The 18585-nt window shown below is 49.0% G+C and overlaps 5 protein-coding genes across 5 annotated transcripts; 4 read left to right on the forward strand and 1 right to left on the reverse strand.

The window, feature by feature from the left end:
* Window positions 1-1424: 1424 nt before the first annotated feature.
* On the forward strand, window positions 1425-4520 carry HD556DRAFT_1539637 (uncharacterized protein). Its single transcript, XM_041309722.1, has 12 exons — window positions 1425-1459; window positions 1514-1686; window positions 1734-1889; window positions 2099-2242; window positions 2296-2452; window positions 2515-2711; window positions 2762-2902; window positions 2955-2967; window positions 3089-3483; window positions 3555-3888; window positions 3968-4407; window positions 4466-4520. Exons 2-11 carry the CDS (start codon window positions 1543-1545, stop codon window positions 4360-4362), a joined length of 2076 nt encoding a protein of 691 aa, XP_041153763.1. The 5' UTR covers window positions 1425-1459; window positions 1514-1542; the 3' UTR covers window positions 4363-4407; window positions 4466-4520.
* A 907-nt stretch (window positions 4521-5427) lies between these two features.
* HD556DRAFT_1449804 (WD40-repeat-containing domain protein) lies at window positions 5428-8561 on the forward strand (the record flags this gene model as incomplete). Its single annotated transcript, XM_041307655.1, has 12 exons — window positions 5428-6288; window positions 6337-6383; window positions 6451-6462; window positions 6528-6693; window positions 6755-6910; window positions 6962-7069; window positions 7140-7283; window positions 7338-7514; window positions 7560-7773; window positions 7827-7970; window positions 8020-8283; window positions 8347-8561. 12 exons carry the CDS (start codon window positions 5428-5430, stop codon window positions 8559-8561), a joined length of 2508 nt encoding a protein of 835 aa, XP_041153764.1.
* Window positions 8562-11225: 2664 nt separating this feature from the next.
* Window positions 11226-14827, forward strand: HD556DRAFT_1449805 (quinon protein alcohol dehydrogenase-like superfamily; the record flags this gene model as incomplete). The annotated part of the gene is made up of 10 exons (XM_041307656.1): window positions 11226-12296; window positions 12427-12606; window positions 12667-12822; window positions 12872-12979; window positions 13050-13193; window positions 13254-13426; window positions 13488-13689; window positions 13742-13886; window positions 13936-14178; window positions 14238-14827. The coding sequence occupies 10 exons, from the start codon at window positions 11226-11228 to the stop codon at window positions 14825-14827; spliced, it is 3012 nt and encodes a 1003-aa protein (XP_041153765.1).
* Window positions 14828-15053: 226 nt separating this feature from the next.
* HD556DRAFT_1416088 (uncharacterized protein) lies at window positions 15054-15594 on the forward strand (the record flags this gene model as incomplete). Its single annotated transcript, XM_041304324.1, has 2 exons — window positions 15054-15436; window positions 15466-15594. Exons 1-2 carry the CDS (start codon window positions 15216-15218, stop codon window positions 15590-15592), a joined length of 348 nt encoding a protein of 115 aa, XP_041153766.1. The 5' UTR covers window positions 15054-15215.
* Window positions 15595-16244: 650 nt separating this feature from the next.
* Window positions 16245-18437, reverse strand: HD556DRAFT_1521718 (major facilitator superfamily domain-containing protein; the record flags this gene model as incomplete). The annotated part of the gene is made up of 14 exons (XM_041309178.1): window positions 16245-16495; window positions 16555-16622; window positions 16673-16690; window positions 16744-16775; window positions 16826-16883; window positions 16933-17125; window positions 17174-17270; window positions 17331-17680; window positions 17735-17819; window positions 17879-17956; window positions 18007-18055; window positions 18111-18139; window positions 18192-18218; window positions 18271-18437. The coding sequence occupies 14 exons, from the start codon at window positions 18435-18437 to the stop codon at window positions 16394-16396; spliced, it is 1353 nt and encodes a 450-aa protein (XP_041153767.1). The 3' UTR covers window positions 16245-16393.
* Window positions 18438-18585: the final 148 nt, after the last annotated feature.

An 18585-nucleotide genomic window follows, 5' to 3' on the forward strand; every position in this document is an offset into this window, starting at 1 on the left:
AACGTGGTGATAAGCTGGAGTAGCTGCTAGATACGAAAAACAACGGTATTCATGCAGGATAGACAGTCAGATTCGAGCGCTGGAAAGCACGGACTGCTCGACTTGATGCGATAGGATACATTCTGGAAGCTGTGAAGCCAAGAGTCGGACGCATGTATGCACTGCAGATGTGCATATTGTCGAGGACAGCGGGTATGACAATAGGGTGGGTGCATTACGGTGATGGAGGCGTGGGCACGAACAGGCGGCCTTAGATATTCCGGGCGTCCATTGAGCTGGGAAGCACCATAAAACGCACCATACACCCTGTGCAGCTTAGAGAAAGACATCATCCCTCCAAAGTTTAGCCTCGTCCGTATTCCATACCATCAACATCCAGTAAAATGTCGGAGCTCATTGCAATCACCACTCCCCTGCGATGGTTTAAAGGCCATGAAGAAGGCATAACTACAGTCGCAGTTTTCCCTGATAAACGTCGGATGGTTACGGGCTCGCCGACAAACGCTTCGTCTGTGGGACTTGAAGACAGGTGTTGCGTTGAAGAAGATGGAGGGGCATCGCAATCGGGTGTGGAGTTGGCGGTATCACGAGATGGGCAATTGATAGCAAGCGGTGATAGAGGGAGAGGTCATCGTCTGGCACGGAGAAACTGGCGAATTACTCACCAAAATCAAGCACACTCCAATTTGATCTCCTCGCTGGATTTTTTCCCGATGGAACAGTGCTGGCCACTGGTTCTATTACGAAAAAATGACGAAATTGGAATACCAAAACCTGGCAGCTGCAAGGAGATCCATCGAGTGTGATGCATATATCACTGCGTACGGTATTCACCGTCTGGAGAACTGCTTGCCGTCGCAACCAACATGATATTCAAATTTACAATTCAGGCACAGGAAACACGTCACATCATTCGGGTCACAAATCATGGAACTCTCACTCGTGTGGACGCCCGATGGCACACGCCTTCTCACAGGCGGCGATAGGAAGATCCTACTATACGCGAATGGGATACAAAAACTGGAAGCAGGTCGGTGATCCTTGGACGGGCCACACTGACCACATCCAAGCCATTGCCATTCATCCTGCTGGCACACTCGTTGCATCCGCATCTATGACACCATCGTCTCTGGCAGCTCTCAGATCGACAAACCATTGCCGTCTTCAAGCACTCACTCGCCAATTTATGCGTCACTTTCTCCGTGGACGGCAATCACATCTTCAGTGGAGGTAACGATAAGATGATCTCAGAGTGGACAGTACCTCAGGGTATACATCCAAAGGCATGTTTCTCTCTGACTCATATACCACAAATCGAGCATGCTTCTTGCAGACTATTGCCACCACAACAGTCCGCGATGCATGCATAGATGGAGACTTATCTACTGACGAAGAACTACTCATGCAAGATATCAATACCGATGCGAACAACCATACTCCCTACGTCCATCGCTCAAAGGCATGTTTCCGTTCTTGACTCATATATACCACAATTAGAGCATGTTTCGTGCAGATCCTAGCCATCACGACCTCCCGTATTGCATGTCTAAATGGAGACTTATCTACCGCCGACTACTCACTCAAGATATCAACACCAGTCCGAACAACCATACTTCCTACGCCCATCGGTCATTCGTCATGGCGCGAAAATACGACTGGGACCGCGCCCTTCTGGACGCAATCAAGGTGAGAATCATCGCCGCCTTATACAGACTAACTCGACGGTGACATAGTCCATCAGGATTCAGCCCTCATTGACGGGCTATATCTCCAAGGGTATTGCCCTCTGTGGAAAAGGCCGCGTCCTGGATGCGAGGGCAGCATTTGATGTTGCATCCATGTACACGGACCAGGATTCAGAAATCACTCATTTTCTGCTATTGATCAAGGTATGTTACATTTGCCTCGCATACTCTTCCCTTCATCGCGTATTTCAGGCCATCGCGCTTTCAATGCAGATCAACATGACGAGGCAAACCTGCTCCTCAAGAGCTCGCTACCGGTTGTCCGAATGCCGATACTCTCGCATGTGATATCGTGCAAGTAAGTATCATCCATGCTTGGTCATCAACACTCATCTTTACAACTCGCACATTAGGCATATCTACACGTTCAACTCGGAATCAAAGCCTTGGATGGCGCACGCTACGACGAAGCTGCCGACCATTTCACTGCCGCTCTCGACTCTCGCGATTCATCATCGAAATCGAACATTCATGAAGTATATGAGGATTTGGTGGTGGTACGTCAAGATGATGCATGTATAACGCTTTTCATAACTGAATCCTTGTCCAGCTCTTTGGCTGGGACCTGAAGTCGTTGTGGCAAAAGGCACACCATAAACGGTGTGATGCACTCCTTCGGGCGGGCAAACTCCAAGATGCCGTGAAATCATACCAACACATGATGACTTCAAGTGACGAAATCACCAATGCCGACTGCTTGATTGGTCCAACGGCGAGTCTAGAACCAGTAATGTCGCGCAGGCGACAATCCTCACCTGTATTCTTCTCAGATTTCAAACAGGAATGCAGCGCACTCTGCGCTGCCAATGGAGAGCTGCCTTCGCTGCAAGCGATTACGACAAGGCTATTGACCTATACTCGATGGCGATCGACCTGGATTCTGCATCCGATATCTTCTTTGCAAGTCGCAGCGAGGCAAAGTTAAGTAAAATGCTTGGGAGGATGCGCTCCTCGACGCGCGAAAGGTGCGATGGCATCCACGTTTTCGTAGCCATGTTGACTTCGGCGATGCAGGTCACCGAACTCAACCTTCGTCTCATGTTGGGTACCAGTTGTCACACTCAGCGCTGCGTGGCGCGCAACGTTACGATGAAGCCATCGAGGCCTTCACAATCATGTTGTCCAAGTTGGACGATGCTCCAGAAGGCAGATACGAGGTAAGCATGGAACATTGCTACCTCGTCTCGAAATGCCTATCTTGTTCTGCAGATCTGCGTCAGCAGTACGTCTGTCCATCGGAAGCAGAAGACGCTATTCGAAGAGCGGTTTGGATTGAACTCAGCAACGCCCCCCTTCGTCTGCTCAACACCTCTACGGGGATTCTGTGCGACCGAGCAGCACAGCTAAACTCCTTCAAAACAAGTCCAGAATACAAGGAGCTTTTGTCATCCATAACGAAGCGTTCGGATCTCGAAATGGAACGCATCAAGGAGGTGGTGGCGATGCACTTCCGTTGCGTTTTGCTATCACACAAGTGGGAAGAGACGGAGGTGCTGCTGCACCACATCCAAATAAAGATGTGCGCGAGTTGAAGGGACTTGGTGGCATCACGAAACTGCAGTCGTTCTGCAAAATCGCTCGTGATGCGGGGTATTTCTGGGCGTGGATGGATACATGCTGCATCGATAAGAGCAACAACGCCGAGCTTGGAGAATCGGTCCAATCCATGTTCGTCTGGTACCGTCACTCGGCGCTCACCATCGTCTACCTATCCGATGTCCTCCTTCATCCCAACCCGGTGCACTAGCAAGCAGTGTTTGGAACGAGCGGGATGGACCTTTCAAGAATTGTCGCTCCGAAAGTCGTTAGATTTTATCAGAAGGATTGGTCGTTTATCTCGACGATCGCTCTCAACCACAAAGAATCTCAGCAATCATGAAGGAGTTGGAGGGTGCGACGGGAATAGATGCACAGGCCCTGATCTCCTTCCGTCCAGGGATGAGAGATGCTAGACAGAAACTGCAATGGGCATCGAAGCGCGTCACCACTGTGCAGGAAGACCGCGTACTCGTTATTTGGTATCTTCGCGTCCACCTGCCTGTCATCTATGGCGAGAAGAAGCAAAATGCGCTCGGACGGCTCCTGCAGGAGATCGTCTGGCTAGATCGGGCGACATCACTTCCCTGGACTGGGTCGGACAATCGTCCGAGTTCAATAGTTGCCTTCCAGCCGACATCATCTCATATGCAACCCCGCCATATCCCTACCATCATTGTCTGAAGATGAGATTCAGACAGCGGTCTCTTCGTTGCGAAACATTGTGCCTGTGGATTCAGCTTCGAAGTTGTATAACCTGCTCGAGAACATGAATGCTCCGCTCTTCGCAAACTGCAGACTCCGTCTGCCTTGCATCGCATTCCGTGTCACGGAAGTCAAACGGAGGCCTGGTCTGCTGCTCATTCCACATATGAGTCAAAGCAGATGGGCTTCAGGACTTGCTGATCACCACGGACAAGACACTAATTCATTCTCGCGCGCAAGACCCACTCGGCAGACGTTCTTTCTTGTCCGTCCATGGGATCGTCGTCTCCTTGGGCTGCCTGATTTTTCAGAGCAGCCCACCTTTGCAGACGAAGGGGAGAGCGTAGGGATTGGTCCGAGTCCCAGTCTGGATTAGCGACACTGAAGAGTCGTCCAGCAACTCACCTGGAGAAGAGGAGTTGTCAGTTGACTCGGATGTTCACTCACGATCATTGCGTTTGATGGTTCACCTTGGGCAGGCTTTCAGCGCACTTTTGGTAGCGCAGCAACGCGTTGGAGAATACAAGAGGGTCGCGTCGGACCAATATCATTGCGCAGGTGAAAGACCCGGCTTCGATTGACATTATGAACATCAGGACCCTAGACATATTGTAGCTGAATGGTTTTTACAACACGACGACGATCACATTATCATAGCCTCATATATCATACATACCCTGCAAATGATCCTCGCAAATAAAGAATCCAAAATTTGACATGCAGAGGCACCATCTGCTCTCGAGGTGGTTGGAGAGGACGATATCGTGTGTCTGCGTTAGAGCCAGCGTGTGCGCGTGTTGAGCAACACATCCGGCTGTAAACCACATCCTGAAAGTACCTAAGTACATAGTTCGTTTGCAATGGAGCATACACGATTATTCGTATGCAGTGGCAGGCTGTAATCTAGTGCAGTAAACTGGCGCATTCTCTGGTGTATATATCAGGCTTGGTTTATCACTGTCTGGATTCTGCTGCAATCGCAAGACGCTCACCGGATAGCGAACGTTCGGAACATCGAACGCACTTCAACGCAGCGGGCATCACTATTACACTGGACTGGATTGTCTTGCCACGGAAATTCTTTCGAGCGTAGTAGTGGCGTCAGCCATGTCTCCTTTACTCCACAGCTTCGTATTTCGATCAATGAACAAGCAACCATGCTTACTAGGAGATACCTGCACTTCGCAGTGGTCCAAGTGCCTGGTGCCCTGGGCGTCTAATATGCAGGTCAAGGCTGTGAAGAAGCAAAAAGGCCCGGCACAGGCACCTCTTGAATCAAGACACTCACAAGCTCTCCAGCAAATCGTGCTCCACATCGTCCACCTCGAGCAGAATGATGGAAGAAGAACATCCTGCCATCAGAATCACCACGGCTAGTCAAATATTTAAAGGCCATAGACATTGTGTATTTGCAGTTGCAGAATTCCCCGATGGACGCCATATGGTGACGGCCTCGTACGACAAGACCCTTCGTCTATGGGACTTAGAAAACGGTGTCGTATTGAAGGTAATGGAGGGGCATCACTGGGGCATACGAGTAGCTGCAGTATCAAGAGACGGGCAATTCATAGCAAGCGGTGATTTTGGCGGGGAGCTCATAGCCTGGAACAGGGACGGCGAATCTCTCACCCAACCCATCCGAGTCAAAGTCCACTCCAACAAGATTTTCTCGCTCGACTTTTCTCCAGACAGCACATTTATGGCAAGTGGCTCAATGGACAACACGGTGGAGCTCTGGAACACAAAGACATGGCGGGTAGAAGGAAATCCAATCAATTGTGGGACTGAAGTCCGCTGTGTTCGGTATTCGCCGTCAGGGGAATATCTTGCCATCGCAACCAAAAAGGACATCCAAATATGGAATGCACGCAAGAGAGAACGAATCGCAAAGTTCCAGGGTCATTCTGCGTTTAATGGAGCATGGAATTACTCAGTCGCATGGACGTCTGATGGCATGCGGCTGTTCTCATCGGGCTCCATTCTAGATCCCACCATAAGGGAGTGGGATACATCGACCTGGAAGCAAGTTGGTCAACCCTGCAAGGGCCATACTGACACTGTCTACACGATTGCCTTCAACCCTACTGGCACCCTTATCGCGTCTGCATCTGAAGACCAACAGGTTCGCCTTTGGCGAATTTCGGATCGATCGCCCATCGCCATATTCAAGCACCCCGATCAGTTGTATTGTGCCACGTTCTCCGCGGATGGCAAGCACATTCTCAGCGGAGGTAGAGACACTGTGATTTCAAAGTGGAAAGTACCTTTCCTGGAGGACATTTCTAAGGACAAGTTATCAGATGTAAGTTTTGTTCGTTTTCTATCCCTTCTTCATCTCATTTTATTGAAGGATATGTTACGGGGGATGCTCCGCCGAGGGAACAAGGGGCAGATAATGTGAGTTCTCGTTATTTGCTCGTCTCCTTGTTTATTGATCCTCAATCTTGATGCCAATGCTCAACAGCCTGAATGCGAGGTATATTCTAGCCTTTTCGCCTACCACTCAATCTGACCATGCATGATGCAGATCCTCACTATCAGCGCGACAGCCCGCGATGCATGTATAGCCGGGGACTTGCCTACTGCCGACAGGCTGTTAACACAAGATATTGCCGCCGATGGCAACGACTACAAATCTCATGCGAATCGTTCGTTTGTCAAGGCAAGAAATTCAGACTGGGATCACGCACTTGATGACGCGCTCAAAGTGAGATACCCCATTTCATCCTGACCTTTTTTAACACAGACTAACTTATATGGTGATACAGAGCATCAGTATTAAGCCATCCTTGATGGGCTGCATATCCAAGGGCATCGCCCACTGTGGAAAAAACCAGTTTCAAGACGCGATGAAAGCATTTGACATCGCGTTCATGTACGTGGACGCAGACTTGAATAAAACTCGTCTTCTACTCTTGATCAAGGTATGTGTCAATTGTGTCTCGTGTATTCGCTACTCACACGACAACCGTCAGGCCATCGCTCTTTTCAATGCAAATCAACACGACGAGGCGATTCTGCGCGTTCAAGAGCTAGCTAAGACTCGTCCCAATCCAAATTCTCTTGCCTGCGGTATCGTAGAAGTGAGTACTACTGACAAAGTCGACTACAGATTCATGCATCAGTGCTGATTTTGCAAACCTCGCACTCCAGGCTTATCTACACGTCCAACTGGGAATCAATGCATTAGATGACACACGTCACAACGAATCAGCTGACCACTTTACTGCTGCCGTCGACGCTATCGGTTTCTCGTCTATGTCGACCATCCACTCTAGATATGATGTCTTCCTGGTGGTGGGTTGATTACAATTCAACTGGAAATTTTTCACGCCCCATTGCTTTTTCTAGTTATTCGGGTGGGACCTCCGATCTTTGTGGCGAACTGCACACCAGAATTGGTGCGATGCGCTCCTTCGGACAGGTAGACTTCCAGAAGCCATCAAAGCATACCGGTACATAATGGATAGGGCTGATGAGGCTACGAAAGCAAGCTACCTTGATTGGTCCACTGGCAGTCTTCTTGATGTAAACCAGGAATAATTCTGATCCTTATTCCACTTAGCTTTCAAGCAAGATTGCAGCGTGGTCTATGCTGCTGCCGGTGTGACTGATATCATTGAGAGCGGAGATGTTGCCCTCGCTGCGGGTATTACGATGGGGCCATCGAGCTTTACTCTGCAGCGATCGACCTCGGTTTGGCAACAGATACAACCTTTGCGAACCGCAGCAAGGCGAGGTCAGGAAAAATGTTATGGGACGACGCACTCTTCTCGATGTGAACAAGGTGCGACGACAGTTACCGTTTTCGTATTCGATACTCATTTTAGTGATATGCAGGTCATCGAACTCAACCCTCATCTTACTCCGGATATCAGTTGAAGCATGCGGTACTTCATGGCGCACACAGATATGATGAAGCCATCGAGGTGTTCAAAATTATGATCTCCAAGTTGGAAAATGCTTCCGACACGCAAACCCAAGGTACGCCTCAAATAGCACATCCTCTAAATATTGTTGACTCCTTGTCCAGACTTGCGCCATCAGCATGTTGGTCCATCCGAAGCAGAACGCGCTATTGAAGAGAGCATCAACGCTCAGCTCGACGACGCCCCGCATCGTCTAATCGACACCTCCACAGGGCGCTTATGCAATAGAGAGACACAGATCGATGCCTTCAAAGCGAGCACGGAGTACAAGGAGCTTTTGTCATCCACCATGAAGGATGCATATCTTCCATGCAGCGCATCCAAGCCGTGGTGGCGGTATACTTCCGTTATGTCATACTCTCGCACAGGTGGGAAGGGAGGAGCCGTCGCTGCATGACATCCAGGACAAGGTGGTGTACGACTTGATCCAGTTGGCGGCATCGCGAAGTTGCAGTCGTTCTGCAAAACTACTCGTGATAAAGGGTATCGCTGGGCATGGATCGATACCTGTTGCATTGACCAGACTAACAACGTCGAGGTCCAACAATCGGTCAACTCCATGTTTGTCTGGTATCGCCACTCAGCACTCACCATCGTCTACCTGTCGGATGTTGCCTTCATCGCAGCCTGGAGCACTCGCAAGTAGCGTTTGGAACACGCGAGGATGGACAGTTCAAGAATTCTTGTCCGAATATTTATCTTTTCTACAGAAGGATTGGTCCCTATATCTCGGCGATCGCTCTCCCAACCACAAGGATCCCTTGCAATCATGCAGGATGGGAGATGCGACGAGAATAGATGCACAAACCCTCGTTGCCTTCCATCCAGGGATGAGAACGCCCGGAGAAACTCCAATGGGTGTCAGCGCGTGTTACCACGTGGCCGGAAGATATTGCATACTCGTTGTTTGGTATCTTCGGCGTCAACCTACCTGTCATTTATGGAGAGAAGAAGCAAAAGGCGCTTGGGAGGCTCTTGCAGGAGGTTAGCTCAGTCGGGACATAGTGCCCTGGACTGGGTGGGGCAATCATCCGAATTCAATAGCTGTCTGCCGCCGACATCTTCATACAAAGCACCACCATACACCCTGCCATCTCTGTCTGAAGACGAGATTCAGATCAATCTCCTCGCTCCGACATGTCATGGCTGTAGATTTGGTCTAACATTTACACCCTGCTTGCGACCTGAACGCGCCTCGTTTCGGAACTGCAGACTGCATCTGCCTTGCATCGCATTTCGGGTCACAGCAATCAAACGGAGTCGCGCCGAAAGACCAAGAGATATGAAGTCAAGGCTGACGGGCTTGATGACCTGCTGATCACCACGAAGTACAAGTTGAATCAGTTCTCATCACACGACCCACTATACAGACATTCTTGCTTGTTCGTCCGTGGAATCGTATCTGCTCGAGCTTCCTGAGTCGCAGAGCCGTCTGGCTTGTAGAGCTGCCTGACGTTGCGACACGGACAGCGAAGAAGAGTATTGGTCTGCGCCCGGCTCTCCATTACAGAATTCGCCTGGCGAGTTCCCTGAAGCACAGGAGTCGGTCGACTCGGAACTGAGCGATCGAGCCTTGCGGTTGATTGTTCATCAAACAGCCTTTTAGCGCGTTTTTGCTAGCGCATCAGCGCGGCGGAGAATACAAGAGAATCGCGTCAGATCATGATATTATTGCACAAGTCAAGATCTTTCTTGTATTCCGGACATGATCAAGACGCTAGAGATACTGTAGCGGCATGCATTTGGGAGCTATATATTATATCAATAAAAAAGAAGAATGTGAATCTGACATATGAGACGAGCAATCCCCATGGAATGTCCTTGCTCACAGGCAGGTGCCATCGACCTTACAAAGTCCAAGCCTGTCGCGCGTGTGGGCAACATCTCGTATTCCCGGGTTGGAGATACAGGATCGCGGTTTCCTCATGGGCGCAGGAGGAAGCGAAGACTCTCGCATCACCATAAAATAGAACGGAGGGTGGCTTGGTGGCATATACCATAGATCGTATAGATACCAGCATTGTAAGAACCTGCAAAGGACTGTGAGTGCGAAGGGGTGTGTAGACCGCTTTGTGAGACAAGGTCAGAGGGTCGCGAACGAGAGTAGGATGACGAGGAAGGTAGTTAGTTCTGGACGATAGGTGAAATAATGAGATACTGCTGATATCGGAGGCGAGAACGGTACTGGGATACTGGTATTATTGCTTCTTAGTAGGGACTGTAGATGGCTACTTATACTGGAGATTGTAAGGGTCCTTTTGGATGGCTAGGCCGAAAATAATGCAAAAAACAGATGCCAAATGGAAGAGCGTCGCTTCCGAGAAGGTAGAGTAGAGATAAAGGGAAGGAATACGAAAAATGAGCAAGCGGAGGTATGAATGGGTAGTATGGTTTTGACAGGATAACGAGAGGCCGTCTATGTTTTGAAAATTCCCGATGGCTCGGTTGCGAGTAGGGTGACGGTGACTAACAGAGGGTCGCGAACGAGTGTATTGGACGACGGGGACTTGGTGGTTGTTGGCGCTGGTGAACTGAGGTGGCGGTTGTGGTGAGTGTTACTTCGGCAACTTCCGGCGGTAGGCATCCAGGCGGATCCGATCGAGTCCGTCGTTATTTCTTATCCACACTCATCATTAATCATTAGTACTTTAGTACTTAGTCTTCACACATATGAGGCTGATATAACAGATGGATCGGGATGACATTGACTGCTTTGCTTACTACGCTATCTGATAAGCACGCGCAAGATGGTACCATTCCCACTAGCAGTGAATATTGAATGCTCGACGACCTCAGTAGCTGGACTGGTACATTGCTTGCTGCGATAATGACAGGAAGTACTTTTTTGGACAAATGTCTTTAGTAGGCGCTGTAACGGGCAGTGCACCTATGTAGCTGCTCGGCTCCTTCAGGCTTGGTCATCCTGTTTGTGCTCCACTCGGACTCCAAATCGGTCAAGCACCATGCGCTCGACAATCTACTATGTCATAGTTCCAAGCTTAAGTCGTCGTCTCGGTTTATGAAAATACCATTGATATGCTCATGGCGGATATAGATGCACACTAGTATCATGGTCAGTGAATTAAAAGTCCTCGATATTGTAACCATGAGAATGATAGAGATACTACATAGCAGATACTACCCGGCGCACTTCGCAGCGTCTGAGTACCTCGTATATTGGGCATCTAATACACAGGTTGAGGCTGTGGAGAAGCATAAAAAGGCCCGGTACACGCACCTCTGAAACTTGAATCAAGACACCCACAAGCTCCCCTGCAAGTCGTACTCAACACCATCCACCTCGACTGGGATGACGGAAGCAGAACACCCCGCTATTCGAATCACCACACCCAATAAAACATTGAAAGGTCATGAAGATGGTGTCTTGTCAGTTGCAGCCTTCCCCGATAGACGCCGTATGGTGACAGCCTCGTTCGACAAGACGCTTCGTCTGTGGGACTTAGAAGACGGTGTTGTATTAAAGATAATGGAAGGGCATCGCTTCAGCGTACGAAAAGTTGCAATATCAAGAGACGGGCAATTAATAGCAAGTGGTGATGATGGTGGAGAGCTCATCGCCTGGAACAGACATGGCGAATCTCTCACCAAACCCATGAAGATCCACTCCAACGAGGTTTTCTCGCTCGACTTTTCCCCAGACAGCACATTACTGGCGAGCGGCTCATTTGATGCCACAGTGGAGCTGTGGAACACCAAAACATGGCGGGTGCAAGGAAATCCAATCAGTTGCGGCAATGAAATCGGTGGTGGCGCAGAAATTCACTGTGTTCGGTATTCACCGTCAGGTGAATATCTTGCTATCGCAACTAACTCGAATATCGAAATATGGAATCTAGGCAAGAGGAATCGCATCGCAAAGTTCTTGGGTCACTCTGCGTTTGATGGATCATGGAATCTTTCACTCGCATGGATGCTTGATGGCACACGTGCACGGCTGTTCTCAACGGGTTCCAATCGAGATCCCACCATAAGGGAGTGGGATACATCGACCTGGAAGCAGGTCGGTGAGCCCTGGAAGGGCCATTCTGGGCCTCTCAACATGATTGCCTTGAACCCTACTGGCACCCTTCTCGCATCTGCATCTGACGACAATCAGGTTCGCCTTTGGCAGCTTTCGGATCAACAAAACATCGCCATATTCAAACACACCAATGAGGTATATTGTGTCATGTTCTCCGCGGATGGCAAGCACATTCTTAGTGGAGGAGGAGATAGTATGATCTCAAAGTGGGCAGTACCTTCGCTAGAGGACATTTTCGGGGACCAGGCATTAGATGCAAGTGTTGTTCATTTTACGTCTCTTCTTCATTTCATTTTGTTCAAGGATGCATTACGGCTGAATCAACAAGTGGCAAATAATGTGAGTTTACATTCTTTGCTCGTCTCCTCAGGCTTGCCTGTTGATCTTGATGCCAAGGTTCAACAGTTCGATTGCGAGGCAGGTTTCTAGCCTTTACTCCTACCACATAGTTTGACCATGCATGATGCAGATCCTCGCCATCAACACGACAGCTCGTGATGCATGTATCACTGGGGACTTGCCTACTGCCGACAGACTGTTAACAAAAGATATTGGTGTCGATAGCAACGACTACAACTCTTATGCGAATCGCTCGTTTGTCAAGGCAAGAAATTCAGACTGGGATCACGCACTTGATGACGCGCTCAAAGTGAGATGCTCCATTCTGTTACGACCTTTTTAACACTGACTAACTGATATGGTGATACAGAGCATCAGTATTCAGCCATCCTTGATGGGTTGTATATCCAAGGGCATCGCTCACTGTGGAAAACAACAATTACAGGACGCGATGAAAGCATTTGACCTGGCATTCTTGTACGTGGACACGGACTTGAATAAAACTCGTCTTCTACTCTTGATTAAAGTACGTCAATTGTGTCTCATGTACTTGTTACTCACACGACAGCTGTCAGGCCATCGCCCTTTTCAATGCAAATCAACATGACGAGGCGATACTGCGCGTTCAAGAGCTAGCTACCACTCGCCCCGATCCAAATTCTCATGCGTGTGGTATCGTGGAAGTGAGTGCTACTGACACAGTCAACTCTAGATTCATGCATCTGTGCTGATTTTGCGAACCTCGCACTCCAGGCTTATCTACACGTCCAACTGGGAATCAATGCGTTAGACGACGCACGTCACAATGAAGCGGCTGACCACTTCACTACTGCCGTCAACACTATCGATTTCTCATCTATGTCGGCCATCCATTCTGGATACGATGTCTTCGTGGTGGTAGGTTGAATGCAATGCAGCTGGAAATCATTTTATGACGCCTTACTGTGCCTTTTCTAGTTATTCGGGTGGGACCTCCGGTCCTTGTGGCGAACTGCACACCAGAATTGGTGTGATGCGCTCCTTCGGGCAGGTAGACTTCCAGAAGCCATCAAAGCATACCGATACACGATGGACAGGGCTGATGAGGCTACGAAAGCACGCTGCATTGATTGGCCTACTGGCAAGTCTTCGTGATGTCAACTGGGTATAATTCTCAACCTCATTTCAATTAGTTTTCAAGCAAGATTGCAGTGTGCTCTATGCTACCGCCGGAGTGACTGACCTCGCTGCGGGCGGAGATGATGCCCTTGCTGCGGATGATTATGACAGGGCTATCGAACTTTACTCTGCGGCGATCGACCTTGATTTGGCAACCGATACAATCTTTGCAAACCGCAGTAAGGCGAGGTCGGGAAAACTGCTATGGGACGATGCACTCCTCGACGCGGAAAAGGTGTGGTGACAACTATTGTTTCGTATTCGACGCTCATTTTGGTGATACGTAGGTCATCGAACTCGACCCCTCATCTTACTCCGGATATCAGTTGAAGCATGCGGTACTTCATGGCGCACACCGATACGATGAAGCCATCGAGGCGTTCAAAATCATGCTATCCAAGTTGGAAAATACTCCTGACACGGAAACAAGAAGTACGCCCAAAATAGCACATCCTTCAAATATTGTTGACTCCTTTTCCAGACTTGCGCCAACAGCATATTAGTCTATCCGAAGCAGAACGTGCTATTGAAGAGAGCATCAAGGCCCAACTCGACGACGCCCCACATCGTCTAATCAACACCTCCACTGGGCGCTTACACAATCGCGAGGCACAGATCGATGCCTTCAAAATGAGCACGGAGTACAAGGAACTTTTGTCATCCACAATGAAGGATGTAGATCTTCCATTGCACCGCATCCAAGATGTGGTGGCGGGGTACTTCCGTTATGTCATGCTATCGCATAGGTGGGAAGGGAGGGAGCCGTTGCTGCATGACATCCAGAAAAGGTGGTGTACGACTTGGATCCAGTCGGCGGCATCGCGAAGTTGCAGTCGTTCTGCAAAACTGCTCGTGATAAAGGGTATCGCTGGGCATGGATCGATACCTGTTGCATTGACCAGACTAACAACGTCGAGGTCCAACAATCGGTCAACTCCATGTTTGTCTGGTATCGCCACTCAGCACTCACCATCATCTACCTGTCGGATGTTCCGCCTTCGTCGCAGCCTGGGGCACTCGCAAGTAGCGCTTGGAACACGCGAGGATGGACAGTTCAAGAATTCTTGGCTCCGAAATTTGTACTCTTTTACCAGAAGGATTGGTCCCTATATCTCGGCGATCGCTCTCCCAACCACAAGGATCCCTTGCAATCATGCAGAGATGGGAGATGCGACGGGAATCAATGCCCAAGCCCTCGTCGCCTTCCGTCCGGGGATGAGAGACGCCCGGAGAAACTCCAATGGGTGTCGGCGTGTCACTACGTGGCAGGAAGATATCGCATACTCATTGTTTGGTATCTTCGACGTCAACTGCCTGTCATTTATGGAGAGAAGAAGCAAAAGCGCTTGGGAGGCTCTTGCAGGAGGTTGTAGCTCAGTCGGGCGACATCAGTGCCCTGGACTGGGTGGGGCAATCATCCGAATTCAATAGCTGTCTGCCGGCCGACATCACTTCATACAAAGCACCACCATACACCCTGCCATGTCTGTCTGTCGATGACATTCAGACATCAATCTCCTCGCTCCGACAAGTCATGGCCGCAGATTTGGTTCTAAACATTTACACCCTGCTTAGCAACCTGAACGCGCCTCGTTTCGGGAACTGCAGACTGCATCTGCCTTGCATCGCATTTCGGGTCACAGCAATCAAACGGAGTCGCGCGAAAGACCAAGAGATATATGAAGTCAAGGCTGACGGGCTTGATGACCTGCTGATCACCACGAAGTACAAGTGAATCAGTTCTCACCATCACGACCCACTATGCAGACATTCTTGCTTGTTCGTCCGTGGAATCGGTATCTGCTCGAGCTTCCTGAGTTCGCAGAGCCGTCTGGCTTGGTAGAGCTGCCTGACATTGATGACGACACGGAGAGCGAGGAAGGTTATTGGTCTGCGCCCGAGTCTCCATTACAGAATTCGCCTGGCGAGTTCCCTGAAGCACAGGAGTCGGTCGACTCGGAACTGAGCGATCGAGCCTTGCGGTTGATTGTTCACCTCAACAGCCTTTTAGCGCGTTTTTGCTAGCGCATCAGCGCGGCGGAGAATACAAGAGAATCGCCTCAGATCATGATATTATTGCGCAAGTCAAAGACCTTTCTTCTATTCCGGACATGGTCAAGACGCTAGAGATACTGTAGGGTGTGCTCCGTATTTGAAATTCATCTCTGTGCTCCTTTTCTTGCTCTTCCATTTTGTTTCATGACACTATCAACCGTACATGGTTACCACCTGCACCTTCCATAGCTTAGTCTACTTTCAGAATGCATCAAGGTATCGGCCCTCGATATGAGCAAACACTATTGGAAATATGATTGCTTTGCCTGACGGTGACTTGGCCGTCGTTCTTACCTCCGGAGCTAAGCGGCCACAGCTTCCATTGAGGATCACACCTACTGACGCACCTGAACAAATACCAGATTACTTCGCGATGCTTACTGCGCCCGGGATTTCTCCCCATCGACTGAATCTCAAAATAAATGCGCCATACAACGCAACTTCTTGGCCGAAGAATGATTGGTGAGAAATGTACGAGTACAGATAGCAGGTCTACATCGTCGATTCGTCAGACTCGACAATTTCAAAAACCACTGTATTCTACGTATCACTCATCCTTACCACTCGAGCACTCGAGTTAGACGGTGAATCGCAAACAATCTCCTTGAGAATAGCTTACGCAACTATTTTCAATGGCTGCCAACCCTCTTGCACAGTTCTGATCTCATAACTGATCTTTTTGCTGATGATCAACTATATACTGCATTGTCCCGCGTGTGCTTATTTTTCCGGAGCAAATGAGGAGAAAGATAGTTCAAATGTAGTGTACAAATGTAGTGTAATGACATGTGTGTCAATAACTAACGACCGAAGGTTACCGCTTCTTTCCAATGATCCAACACGAATAAATAACGGCCTCGACAGAATCCAACGGAACAACTGATTCACGTATCCCCGCCAGCTATGGATGGGCTTTTGTTTATTCCCCGGCGGTATATAATCAGGCGCATCACCACGAGTATCGAACTTCCGACGAGGGAGATCAACTAGATGCAAACTTCAGCACAGGGCTCGCGCAAGTGTAAAAACAATGTGAACTACTCACCCCACTGAAGAGCGACGCTATCCACCATTTATATTGAGGACCGAGCAAAGCGCCTGAGATTGGGCCGCCTGAAAATATTGGTTCAGTGACAGATGAAGACTGGAAAGCCACTACTTACTAAGTAATCCGCCAAAGGCTGACAATTTGTGCACTGTCAGGATTTCCGAGACAGAACTAGATGATGCATACCAGTGAAGGCAAAACATATGCCCATTCGCGCTCTGCATACGAGGGTCAACATCACCAAAACGCAAATAAAAGAGAAGCCAACCCTAGCTCAGACAAATCGGGCGTCAACACAGCCACCAATGGGACTAACAACGCGATGTCTGAGAAAGTCAGCACCAGGAATTACTCAAGCTGTAGTGTGACTCATACAAACTCCAGAAAAGTAGCCATATGTAAGTCCTAACATGACCACACCGGCTACGTCACTCAGAGCCATCATGGATATTATGACGGCACTACATGCGACAGTGGATGCGATCGTGAAGTTCAACACCCCCGTATACGCCACAATTATTCCTGACGTGCAGCGTCCGATAAAACAGGCTGCATTCATTATCACAAGCTAAAGGGAGTTGAGAATTGACAGTAAAAATAATAATTCTGGGCGTACGGAGTAGAACGAGAAGTTGATGTCAATCCCATGTTTGGTAGAGTCCAGTTGCAAGTAAAACACAGGGAAGAAAAACCCGATCTGAAATAATGTTGACCTAGGCATGATCAGCTGTCAAGACTGCAATTTCTCTTAGCATATGCCAGATACAACATACCCAACAGTCATGAGGATGAAGAGAACCTCGCGAGAGCATTTTCGCGCCACTACAGTATAACCGACAGTCGGCGCCGGAAGTTCTCTTGTACGCATGCATAAACAGGCGATCAATAGCAGAGCACTGACAAAACCCGCACTGATGCGAACACCATTGGCAAAGCCAACAGTACCATTTAAAAGGTGATTGAGCATGATCGGATGGATCATGGAACCGAGCGGTGTACCGGATGAGACCAGAGACATCACCAATGTACGTTTTCTGGAGAAGTGCTGAGAGACGACCGCGATAGTGGGACCGGACATTAGGCCCATCCCAAACCCAGAAAGGACGCCTTGAACGATAAAAGCCTGGTCGTAACCTATAGGTAGCCCATCGACAACGAAATTGGTCGGGCTGCTCACCAAGTAAAGCTGATCAGGCTTTGTGAAGGATAAAGCGAACAAGGATAGTGATTGGAGCAGCGACCCCACAACCATCAATTGATAACTATCAGTAATTTGTGCAGGAGTTAGCGACTGACTATGTATAAAGATATGGCAGCTTACAACCACCCTCGGTCGTACAACGGACCCGAGAACAACGTGATATTGACTGAGAGGAATGAGGTCAATGCACCAATCCATCTAACACTGAGTGAGACCAAGAACTGCAGAGTAAACGCACACTCACTTACGATATTGCAGATGGTGAATGGTTGGTCATGTAAATTCGTGTGTAATAGTCTTCCGGGATCGTTTATCAACTTTGGATATGAAGTATCATGCAACTGCTGGGTACCTTGGTAAACTCCAAAAGACGCTATGTATCTGTTCAAATGCTGTTGACTGAGATGTCTCGAACGAGCGAGCTAGAACCAACCCGAAGCCGCAAAATTGCACGAGAAAACTAGACATCGTCGTGATTGTTAGATACAACATGCGGGTATTATTAGAGACACGGCTTACCACCCAAAAGCAGTCCCCAGGCCTGAAACCCGCCATCCGGAGGGCCTGATTCTGAACAAGCTGTTTGGGAATTAGATGTCGGTAGATGTCCTAGCTCTTCCGGATCATCTTCTTTCTTGTTTGTTGTGAATGTGTTATGGATTGCGGACTTCATTGACATGGAAGCAAATGGGAGTGAAACGCTATGCGCCAGTAAATGTTGAGTTTACAGGTTAAAACCAACGTTTGAACTTGACCCTGAAAGAGCGCCTCGTGGGGTTACGCCGCAGGAAGTGCATTGCATCACATCGTCACCAAACCCTTGGCAA

Source organism: Suillus plorans, assembly GCF_016647745.1.
Source record: "Suillus plorans strain S12 chromosome Unknown HD556scaffold_94, whole genome shotgun sequence".
Lineage (NCBI taxonomy): Eukaryota > Fungi > Basidiomycota > Agaricomycetes > Boletales > Suillaceae > Suillus > Suillus plorans.